This window comes from Garra rufa, chromosome 13, assembly GCF_049309525.1.
Source record: "Garra rufa chromosome 13, GarRuf1.0, whole genome shotgun sequence".
In the NCBI taxonomy this organism is placed as follows: Eukaryota; Metazoa; Chordata; class Actinopteri; order Cypriniformes; family Cyprinidae; genus Garra; species Garra rufa.
The window spans coordinates 33,133,882-33,146,330 of record NC_133373.1 but is presented as its reverse complement, the minus strand read 5'-3'; the positions used below and the strand labels follow the sequence as shown (position 1 = coordinate 33,146,330).

Below are 12,449 nucleotides of genomic sequence, written 5' to 3'. Positions count from 1 at the left end.
CTGAAGACTGGATAAGGTCCAGCGAGAAGGAAGGAAAACAATGTCAAAGAGGGCCTTTTCCATAGGTTTACAACATGGTGCCAATCAGAGAACTGGAGCTCTGTCAAAGAGACACAAGCCAGAGCAGAACCGCATCTAAAGAGCATTCTGCTTCAAAAACAACGCACAACTAAAGACTGCCACACATTAATCTGGCACCGTGTCGCACGTTATGATGTCTGCATAACAAACATCAATTCTTATAATGCACAAAAACTGTTTTGCTATTACCAGTGCTTTAGAGTAGCACAAAATCTGGTCTTTCCTTCATTAAATCACATAACGCAGTTCATCCCAACTTTGAAAGTGTGAAGCATAAGATGAAATCCTGGGTATGACAAAATCACTAATTATGATTCATAAAGCGAGCTTAACTCCAGAGCCAAGAATAATTTACAGTTTATGACAATGAAGAAAAATAAGACAACCAAGAGAGAGTGTAGATGCATCATTATGATCTAAACAGAACATGATCAACTACTATGAGGATAGGCAAACAACAGATAAAGTATCAAACAAAAGGATCCAGTAAGATAACAACAGAAACAATTCCAGCAAAGTCTGATTCCCTCAGTTAAATGTCAATGCTGACCTCCAGTGGCACACTGAATTCACCCTCTACTAAAAGAAACCACTTAGACCTTTTAGAATCAATAGGAAAATCTTCATGTATTAGTACAACACAATCAGAGCTTTATACAAACAACGTTCACAATCAAAAACATCACTGAATGTCCCAAACCACTGGATAATAATGGAGACAGAGTAAATATGAAAAATGTGTTTCAGATCTAAACAGACTGTTTTAAATTCTATACTTAATAGTCTTTTATGGTAAAATGTTTGGGATCACTAAGCTTTTAGAAGAAGTTTCTTATGCTCATCAAGGCTGCATTTGTTTGATCAAAAATACAGAAAAAAAAGTGTAACATTTTGAAATATTAGGATGTAAAATAATGGGTTTTTTATCATTCTATTTTCAGCATCATTGCTCCAGTCTTCAGTGTCACATGATTCTTCAGAAATCATTCTAATATGCTGATTTCTTATCATTGTTGGAAAATATTTGCTTAATTTTTTTTGGAAATATTTTTTCAGGATTCTTTCATGACTTTCGGCATCAGTAAATTTTTATTCTTTCTTTTTTTTTTTTTTAAGAAATAATTTTTTTTTCAGCAAGGATGTGTTAAACTATTACAACAGTAAGAGCAAAGATAAGTATTTTAAATAAATGCTGTTCTTTTTATCTTTTTATTCAAAGAATCCTGAAAATCACAGTTTCCAGAAAATATTTGGCAGCACAACTTTAACCAACATATACACACACACATATATATACAGTCGTGGCCAAAAGTTTTGAGAATGACACAAATATTAGTTTTCACAAAGTTTGCTGCTAAACTGCTTTTAGATCTTTGTTTCAGTTGTTTCTGTGATGTACTCAAATATAATTACAAGCACTTCATACATTTCAAAGGCTTTTATCGACAATTACATGACATTTATGCAAAGAGTCAGTATTTGCAGTGTTGGCCCTTCTTTTTAAGGACCTCTGCAATTCGACTGGGCATGCTCTCAATCAACTTCTGGGCCAAATCCTGACTGATAGCAACCCATTCTGTCATAATCACTTCTTGGAGTTTGTCAGAATTGGGGTTTTGTTTGTCCGCCTCTTGAGGATTGACCACAAGTTCTCAATGGGATTAAGATCGGGTAGTTTCCAGGCCATGGACCCAAAATGTCAACGTTTTGGTCCCCGAGCCACTTAGTTATCACTTTTGCCTTATGGCACGGTGCTCCATCGTGCTGGAAAATGTATTGTTCTTCACCAAACTGTTGTTGGATTGTTGGAAGAAGTTGCTGTTGGAGGGTGTTTTGGTACCATTCTTTATTCATGGCTGTGTTTTTGGGCAAAATTGTGAGTGAGCCCACTCCCTTGGATGAGAAGCAACCCCACACATGAATGGTCTCAGGATGCTTTACTGTTGGTATGACACAGGACTGATGGTAGCGCTCACCTTTTCTTCTCCGGACAAGCCTTTTTCCAGATGCCCCAAACAATCGGAAAGAGGCTTCATCGGAGAATATGACTTTGCCCCAGTCCACAGCAGTCCATTCGCCATACTTTTTTGCAGAAGATCAATCTGTCCCTGATGTTTTTTTTTTTTTTTGGAGAGAAGTGGCTTCTTTGCTGCCCTTCTTGACACCAGGCCATCTTCCAAAAGTCTTGGCCTCACTGTACGTGCAGATGCGCTCACACCTGCCTGCTGCCATTCCTGAGCAAGCTCTGCACTGGTGACACTCCGATCCCGCAGCTGAATCCTCTTTAGGAGACGATCCTGGCGCTTGCTGGAATTTCTTGGACGCCCTGAAGCCTTCTTAACAAGAATTGAACCTCTTTCCTTGAAGTTCTTGATGATCCTATAAATTGTTGATTTAGGTGCAATCTTAGTAGCCACAATATCCTTGCCTGTGAAGCCATTTTTATGCAATGCAATGATGGCTGCACGCGTTTCTTTGCAGGTCACCATGGTTAACAATGGAAGAACAATGATTTCAAGCATCACCCTCCTTTTAACATGTCAAGTCTGCCATTCTAACCCAATCAGCCAGACATAATGATCTCCAGCCTTGTGCTCGTCAACATTCTCATCTGAGTTAACAAGACGATTCCGGAAATGATCTCAGCAAGTCATTTAATGACAGCAATGAAATGCAGTGGAAAGTTTTTTTTTCAGGATTAAGTTAATTTTCATGGCAAAGAAGGACTATGCAATTCATCTGATCACTCTTCATAACATTCTGGAGTATATGCAAATTGCTATTATAAAAACTTAAGCAGCAACTTTTCCAATTTCCAATATTTATGTAATTCTCAACTTTTGGCCACGACTGTATATATGCTGAAAACAGCTGAAACAGTTGTGCTGATTAGACATATACACATATATACATATACACATATATACATATACAGGTCCTTTTCAAAAAATTAGCATATTGTGATAAAGTTCATTATTTTTTGTAATGTACTGATAAACATTAGACTTTCATATATTTTAGATTCATTACTACACAACTGAAGTAGTTCAAGCCTTTTATTGTTTTAAATATTGATGATTTTGGCATACAGCTCATGAAAACCCAAAATTCCTATCTCAAAAAATTAGCATATCATGAAAAGGTTCTCTAAACGTGCTATTAACCTAATCATCTGAATCAACTAATTAACTCTAAACACCTGCAAAAGATTCCTGAGGCTTTTAAAAACTCCCAGCCTGGTTCATTACTCAAAACCGCAATCATGGGTAAGACTGCCGACCTGACTGCTGTCCAGAAGGCCATCATTGACACCCTCAAGCAAAAGGGTAAAACACAGAAAGAAATTTCTGAATGAATAGGCTGTTCCCAGAGTGCTGTATCAAGGCACCTCAGTGGGAAGTCTGTGGGAAGGAAAAAGTGTGGCAGAAAACGCTGCACAACGAGAAGAGGTGACCGGACCCTGAGGAAGATTGTGGAGAAGGACCGATTCCAGACCTTGGGGGACCTGCGGAAGCAGTGGACTGAGTCTGGAGTAGAAACATCCAGAGCCACCGTGTACAGGCGCCAGGTCAAGCCACTTTTGAACCAGAAACAGCGGCAGAAGCGCCTGACCTGGGCTACAGAGAAGCAGCACTGGACTGTTGCTCAGTGGTCCAAAGTACTTTTTTCGGATGAAAGCAAATTTTGCATGTCATTCTGAAATCAAGGTGCCAGAGTCTGGAGGAAGACTGGGGAGAGGGAAATGCCAAAATGCCTGAAGTCCAGTGTCAAGTACCCACAGTCAGTGATGGTCTGGGGTGCCATGTCAGCTGCTGGTGTTGGTCCACTGTGTTTTATCAAGGGCAGGGTCAATGCAGCTAGCTATCAGGAGATTTGGGAGCACTTCATGCTTCCATCTGCTGAAAAGCTTTATGGAGATGAAGATTTAATTTTTCAGCACGACCTGGCACCTGCTCACAGTGCCAAAACCACTGGTAAATGGTTTACTGACCATGGTATTACTGTGCTCAATTGGCCTGCCAACTCTCCTGACCTGAACCCCATAGAGAATCTGTGGGATATTGTGAAGAGAAAGTTGAGAGACGCAAGACCCAACACTCTGGATGAGCTTAAGGCCTCTATCGAAGCATCCTGGGCCTCCATAACACCTCAGCAGTGCCACAGGCTGATTGCCTCCATGCCACGCCGCATTGAAGCAGTCATTTCTACAAAAGGATTCCCTACCAAGTATTGAGTGCATAACTGAACATAATTATTTGAAGGTTGACTTTTTTGTATTAAAAACACTTTTCTTTTATTGGTCGGATGAAATATGCTAATTTTTTGAGATAGGAATTAACACTGCTAAATATTATTAGACTGGAAAAAAATTAAAGATCCATCTTTGATTATCAAAATAATTGCAGGTGCAGTTTACTCCCAGCCAATTAGATTTAGAGTGTAGGCTCTAAATTTCAATAGTTTCATTAGTCAGTCATAGAAGTCTGATTAGTTAAATCTTTATTTATATAGCACCTTTGAAAAGAGTGTTTACAATAGGGATGCACGATATTTATCGTACAGATAAATTATCGACCGATATGGGTAAAAATTATGTAATTTTTATTGCTCCGATAAATAAATGAAACCCGATCTGATAAAGTACTCTTGCTGGTAAATCAATCAATCAGTCTGGTTTATCTGAGATTCATCTGCTTTCCGAGTGCAAGTGACTGCAGCTGTAAACTGTAGTGACTCTCGACCTTTGTCGCGTTTAATACGTCATCATCTGTGTCGACATCATCGCCTTCGCAGGTCTGGAAGTTTTTCCACGGTGACAGATGAGGACAATGCTACTGCTATTTGCAACACATGTTTAGCAAGGATTCTGAGAGGAGGTAAAAAGCCGTTAAGTCTTAACAATCTTATATCTCACTTCAGAGGTCGTCATCGCGGTGAATCTGTTTTAGGGGCCGTTCACATGTCGCGCCTAAAAACGCGTGGAAAACGCTGAAGCGCCGCCTTCTCTTTCTTTCCAAACCGCTCTGTAGCCTGCTCTGCTGTGGCGTCTGCCGTTGCTAAGCAGCCATGACATGCACTCTCCATAAAGACGTGGTAGTTTCAGCAAAGAATAAATAGATTTTCAGCATTAAAAATCGCTTGCAGTAGCTCTGTTATCAAATTTATTTAAAAATGTTTATTCCTGTACAGCTTTGATAAGCTGTTTCTCCACCTTGCCAGTGCTTTCAGTGTTATTAAGGGAAAGGATGAAGCTGATTGGTTGGTTCATGTCACATGACCTGCGTTGCGCTTGCAGCATTCTGAAGAGTTGAGATGTTTTTATCTCGATTCTGATGTTTTATTCCCCGCCTTGTACGATTTGGCTGCTGCACACATTCATAATATGATCAATAAGAATGGACTGCATGTAAGCTTTAACACAGACATTTGGACTTTACTCCATGATGCACTTTTCATTTTTTCCAGGTTGACAAAATGTCAAAGCATTATATTTTATTTAGAATTGTGGTGCCTTACACAAAAAAATAAAAACATTTTTGAAGAGTCAGGACTGTTTGCTATGATTGTTAGACCCAGATATATCATATAAATTTCATTAGTTTATCTTAGATTTTGTATACTCCTGTGTGCACAAAATTATCATATAAAAATATGAATGTATTGGTTATCGGTATCGGCCAAAAGAAGGACTTAATTATCGGCTATCGGTTAGAATTTTTCATATCGTGCATCCCTAGTTTACAAAGTAAATTACAGAGAGATGCATGTATGCATTTACAGAAAATACAACAAAAAATAGGAAATACAATAAAAATACAACTATAAAAAAAGTCAAGGAAAGGCTTTAGTTAACAGGTTTGTTTTAAGATACTTTTGAATGCATAATAATATTTGTTTAAGCGAGAGCAGCGTATATCTGAGAGCGCACATCCGGTTTTGTGCGAGAGCAAAGGAATATGCATGATATTAATATGCTTTCGCGCTACAATAATGCGCTCTCGACATTTGTCATTAAAATAACGCCATAAAAAAAGGCCTCGGAATCAACGTAGTTACACACAACTATATATATATATATAAGTGTGTGTATGTGTATATGTATGTATATATATATGTATGTATATATGTGTGTGTGTATTTGTATGTGTGTGTGTGTGTGTGTGTGTATATATATATATACACACATACATATATATACACACACACACATACATATATACATATACATATATAAGTGTGTGTATGTGTATATGTATGTGTATATGTATATGTATATGTATATGTATATATATATATATATATATATATATATATATATATATATATATATATATATATATATATATATATATACACACACACACACAAATACACACATACATATATACTTACACATATATATACACACACACACACACACACAAACTTCAGGATGCATTTAGAAAGCTAAAAAAACAGCATTTATTTAAAATCTTCTGCAACATTGTAAGGGTCTGCTCTCACTTTTAATCAATTTAATATATCCTTGCTGAATAAAAGTGTTATTTCTTCCCAAAAACAAACAAATAAAATCTGACATATTAGGCTTTTGAATGGCAGTGTATCTGCAGAAAGAATCAGATTGATTGGTTATCCTTTTAGACGGTTAAGGTGCGTTCACACCGCCGGCGGCGAGAGCGTCAAAGTGGCCGGAAGTCATTCATTTTCAATGTGAGCCGGCGGCGAGAAGCGGCGAGAGCGGCGCGGCGCGTTTTGGGCGGTGTGGGCGTCGGGGAGAGTTGAAGTCAGGTCAACTTTATGGTAATGAGCTATGACGCGGCTCGGCGGCAACCAATCGGAATGTAGAAGTTCACCGCTGAGAGGTTTCCAAAGAAAGCAGTCCTGTAAACTTGGTTCCGGCCACATTAGTTCCCAAGGAAAATGGAGAAGTTAATTATTGCTGTGGCGGGTTTCCCCATAATCTAGGACGTGTCCCTATTTTTAAGTTTGCACTTAACCATGAACACAAAACCCACTCCATGCAAATGGCTTTTAATTGGTTTATTTCGTTAGCAAACATTTAACTATATTAAATTCAATTTCTTATTTTCATGTTTAAAATATTTAATGAGGTTAACTAACTTACACCCTACTTGTGGTCAGTCTGCACAAGATCGACATGCTTGTTTGCTTTGCGGCCGCTTTAAATACAAGACCAACCGTACGATCGTCAGAGCGTCAAGGAATCTTTCTACAGCGTTGCATGCAGGGCGGCGAGAGCGAATTTTGACGCTCTCGCCGGCGGCGGTGTGAACGCACAGTTAGACGGCAGCTATATGAACAAAGAAACTAAAGTCCAAAATTTGTGACAATGACACAGTTTGGCCCTCGATTGAAGCCAGAACTTAATCTTCTCAAAGCAGTTCAAAAACAGATTAATATTGATCTTCTCTACAATATTTTGCCCTCAAACATCAGGATGGCATTAGCCTGGAACCTTAAACGTGGCCTTTGTCAGAGTAATTGGACTGGCTTTTTCCTTCAGAGTTCAGAAACGGCCCAACAAAGAAGAGAGATTACATCTAACATTTTCTTAAAGTTGCCCCTGTGCCTTCATGGATTGCTCAGGTCATAAAACAAATATCAAGTTTGACATTTAGACTCAGTAAAGAAAGGACATAATACCTCACTACTCAGAAATGGAAAATTGTAAGAGCAGTGGGAGGTCTCCTATTGATGAGGTTAGATTCCCAGTATACTGATTGCAGTCTACCTGAAAAGGTGCTCTTCTGGTAACTATGACAACAAAAAAGCAACGCAAAAAAAAATTGATCCTGCTTGATAGACAGTGAGATAATGTCACTAGCCTTTCCACTGGGTATTTGATAGAAAAAAGCTGTTCTCATGTGACATACATAAGGTATATCGTGTGACATTCAGCAGTGTGCAGTCAAATTATTATATTTTTATGAATTGGTAACTCTCAAGCTGCCTTGCACACACCATTTCAGTGAACATCAAATCACATTAATAATCATGAGCAAAACCTTCCACCTGAAGCTAAAGGTAAAATGCAAGTCAAAAACGCAGTTACGGCAAAATAAAATTTGAATCTGATTCTGTGGGCATGCAGACTAAGCAGCTTAATGTTAAGCAGCCATAACAAGCAGGTATTATCAAACATTCAAAAATATTACAATGTCCCTTGAGCCCTAATTATCATTTTTAGTTCATTAATTCATTAGAAAGCATACAAAAACACACTAATTAACAGATGTTCAAATATAACAGTATAATCAAAGTTGTTGAAATGCAATCTGGCTCCTTTCTACTGCAACAGCACTGTTGTGTCATATTATAACGGTTATCATTATTACATCACAATGCTTTGCAAAAGCTACATCTGACTCAACTACTTTCCTATGCAATTTGATTATATAAAGTTAGTACATACTAAGCTAGTACTGCTTTATAGTACACAACAGGCGATATGCTGTACATCGATGTAACACATTAAAGAAGTTCACTTCCAGAATGAAAATTTCCTGATAATTTACCCCACATGTCATCCAAGATGTTCATGTCTTTCTTTCTCAGTCGAAAAAAAAATTATGGTTTAGAGAAAACCCTTTCAGAATTATACTTTTTAACCACAAATGCTCATCCTGCACTAGTTCACCCTCACAAATTCACGTCAAATGCCCACAAAAAAGGTAAGATTTTGAAATTAAAGGAGTTTTTTTCCCCTACCCTTTTTTAAACCAAAGTACGCAGACAAAGAACTTTTCCAACATAATTACGTAATGCGTGAAGACGCACTTCGTAGAGCTAGTGCAAGTCGAGTATTCATAGTTAAAAAGTATATACATTTTGATATATTTTTTTAACAAAATGACATAATTTCACTAGAAAAGACCCTTATTCCTTGGCTGGGATTGTATTGAGCCATTTAATGCTGCGTTGACACTTTGAACCTTCAACCCGTCCACTATATGGAGAAAAATCCTGGAATGTTTTCCTCAAAAACCTTAATTTCTTTGCAACTGAAGGAAGAAAGACATGACCATTTTGAATGACATGGGGGTGAGTCAATTATCAGGAAACTTTCTTTCTGGAAGTGAATTTCTCTTTCAAGATGCATATCAATTTTTTTTTTTTTTTTTTTTTGTAAAATTATTATTTTTTTCAATGACTGGAGTACTTCATTTTGTTGTCCTGATGGGAATACTAGATTTGAAGAGCTGTCATTAGATGACGGATTAAAAAAAGCAGACTTTTTTCATTATACATTTTTTCTTTTTTTAATGATTTGTACTTCAGATAATTAACATTTTATTAGGGCTGTCCCCGAATAGTCGAAGATTCGATGCATCGATATGCGGAGCCTGATTCGACCACCGATCTCACAGTCGAATCTTCGCGGGTGAAACGAGCATCATACCATTTTGCCAATACGGGGGTGCTCAATGTCTAATTGCACACAGAACTACTGGTTTTGTACGGTTATATTAAGTTATATACAGCCTTTGATTATGATAATGCAGTAAAAACAAAAGTGAAAAGAAAGAAGCGTTCAATAAATATTTTTAACGTGTTTGTGAATAAATCCAACCACCCCTGTGACTAATTTAATTTTCACTTTCCCTGATGCATGACGAGATGAGGACCATCTTGACGGCAGGGATGGCGGCGATCACACCGAACGCGTTTTTGCAGTTGGAGGCGCCTCTTTTTAATGGTTTTCTGTTGGCAGTGAGCGTTCTGCACGCTGTTTATGCGCCCCCGGCGCCTCGCGTTTTCGCCGCCTGCTGCGCCTCGCGTTTTGCAGGAGCGCTCTGAGCGCCTGAAGTTGAAAAAAAAAAACAACTCTGAGCGGAAAAACGCCCGACGTCATTCGCGTTCTTTTCCATTGTCCAATCGAATGAATGGAGAAGCGGGCCTTCTGTTGTGATGGCGAAAGTTTACCGTTGCTTAAAAAGTCCGGAGACTCCAAGAAATGGAGGAGAAACCTTTGGTGTCTATCGTGGGTAACCCGGAGCTGTATTATTTAGGGTTTCTGCTAATATGATAGTTTACTTAACAGCAAAAAACTAAGATTTTAGAGCGCTCGCGCTATAATCCTTTGAATTGACTGACAGGACAGCTGTTTTGGTCGTTGCTTAGCAACATAAAAAAACCGCAGCACACTGCTCTTTCATTAAAAGTCACCAAAAAAGGCAGTGCTGTGCGCCTCGCGTTTTTAGAACTAAAAGAGGCGTTCTGTGTTTTTATTTAAACCTAAATAAGTTTGTCTGTCAGTTGGCAGGCAGTTTTGGTCGCTTATAAAATAAAATAAAAATAGTTTTACCCTCCTGCTGACTATAGTGTCGTGCCCCTCCCAACCCATTCACACACGCACATAAGCCTAGATGATTCGACTATCGGTCGACTATAGAAAGATTCGAAAATTCTGATTCGACTATGAAAATTCATAGTCGGGGACAGCCCTACATTTTATATTTTTTTATAACAATTAAAAAAATATATTTTCAATTTTTTGAGTGTTCAATTAAATGACCATGTTATCTTATTAAAAATGTAACTGCTTGTGTAAAATAGGCACATAATATTGTAATATCAATAGCAGGCCCCTCAATTTAATCAAAACAGCAATTGTATTGCAGCATGTTTTTGAGGTATAACAAATTTTGTATTTCTGGCAAAGAGAATCTAAGTCAGACCATCTGTAATGAAACATCCAATTTGTATTATTTTTCCTAAAAACAAAACAGTTTACAGTACTTATTCTTGGCCTTTTATAGATTTCATTGACTTGTTTGTACAATTTGTAAAACCACATGATTTGTGTTCAGCAGAAGAAAGAAATTCATACAAGTCTTGAACAACTTGAGGGTGAGCAAATGATTACCATATTATAATTTTGTTTTTTTAATTTGAACAGATTTAATAATAAAAGTCATTCAAAAAAATACAGTTTCAGGAAATACTGCCGTTTCATGACATCACTTGAAGTATATGGCTATATAATATGCATGTGTCATGCATCACATGACATGAGCACAGAGCAGCTGACTAATGGGTTAATGTAATGAGGGGCCATCTAGAGGCTCAAGGCCTGTAGATGGTCCCTGGGGGCCCGTCAGCTACCAGGCTGACCACCTTCCTGTGATCTAAAGTGCCACAATTCATCTCAGTCTACGTCAGACTTCAAAATTCTGTACGGAAGTATTACAGTATTTCTAAAAATAGATGTACCACATGCAAAATCTGACACACCTACATGATAATTCAAAGTACCAAAGTCCATCAAAAACCCTAGCCCTTTACAACTTTGGTACCCTCCCAATGCAGACTGAAAACATTCTGTCAAAAAACTGACAACACAACTTCTGAGTAAAATACAATCTGAAATATACTGTAAACAAGGTTGTGAAAATTTCATTTCACATCCCAGCACAACACGCCTTAAGATGGGCGGAGAAGAAACTTGTTTTTCAGCATCGCAGTGAGAATGACAATACAGCCCTACATGATTCAGCATATATGTAATCGCTCTTCCACTTGCCATAAAGAAACAAACTGAATATCATTCCTAATGAATGTCTACATTATCAACTACAGATCCCACAACAGCATTAAATTAAATGTAGCTTATGAAAAGTCCCTGTGACGCACTGAAGTTTCTGCCAAAACCTCACAGTTATCCAATCCCGCTACATTTATTGCTAAACTTGCAACACAACAGCATTTGTGGAGAGCAATTCGACTGGGAAACTAACGTTAGCTATACATATATACTTACAAATGTTCTACCAACTAGACTGTTAAAATTATGAATACAAGATAATAAAAGCTGTTGTTAGCTAGCTTAGCAAAGAAGCTGAAACTACAACAGGCTGGTTTAAATACAACATTTCTAATCACTGCATGTAAAAAATACTGAGTAACTAAAACTATTAAAGTCGAATTATACTGGGGAAATTTAAAAAATGCTAAGTTTAGTGAAGCAGTAAGAGTGGAGGGGCTGCTATGTGACAAGCTAACAAAACAAAGCGGTATTTTTACAGACTTACAGTAATAAGCGACCACCGGTTCTCTTTTCTCATGTTCCTGCGCTGTTCTTAAATGGTGCTGGATCGCTTTCAACTGCGGTGGAAGCGCCATCGTGGAGAAAAGACACTGTTACAAACTTCTAGGATTAGCAAGAGCCGAAAAATGGCTAATAACAAAGATGACAGGCGCTAGCGAAGGAGCCGCTTCCGCGTCTTCACGTGAACGCGCAGCCACGCCTTTACTGACCTCCATAGGCGAGGAGTAGGAAATGACCGACATAAATCAGCGGCATAAAAGACAAATTGACTTATATACAGAAAAAATAAATGTTTTGT

General features: G+C 38.0%; 1 protein-coding gene across 1 annotated transcript in view; it reads right to left on the bottom strand.

Annotated features, from left to right (window-relative positions):
* Positions 1 to 12,312, bottom strand: part of vta1 (vesicle (multivesicular body) trafficking 1) — a 46,062-nt gene extending 33,750 nt beyond the window's left edge. The window contains exon 1 of the mRNA XM_073816727.1: positions 12,135 to 12,312. Within this exon, the coding sequence (XP_073672828.1) occupies positions 12,135 to 12,225 (91 nt within the window). The 5' untranslated portion in view covers positions 12,226 to 12,312. The remainder of the gene's footprint in view (positions 1 to 12,134) is intronic.
* Between the last annotated feature and the right edge of the window lie 137 nt (positions 12,313 to 12,449).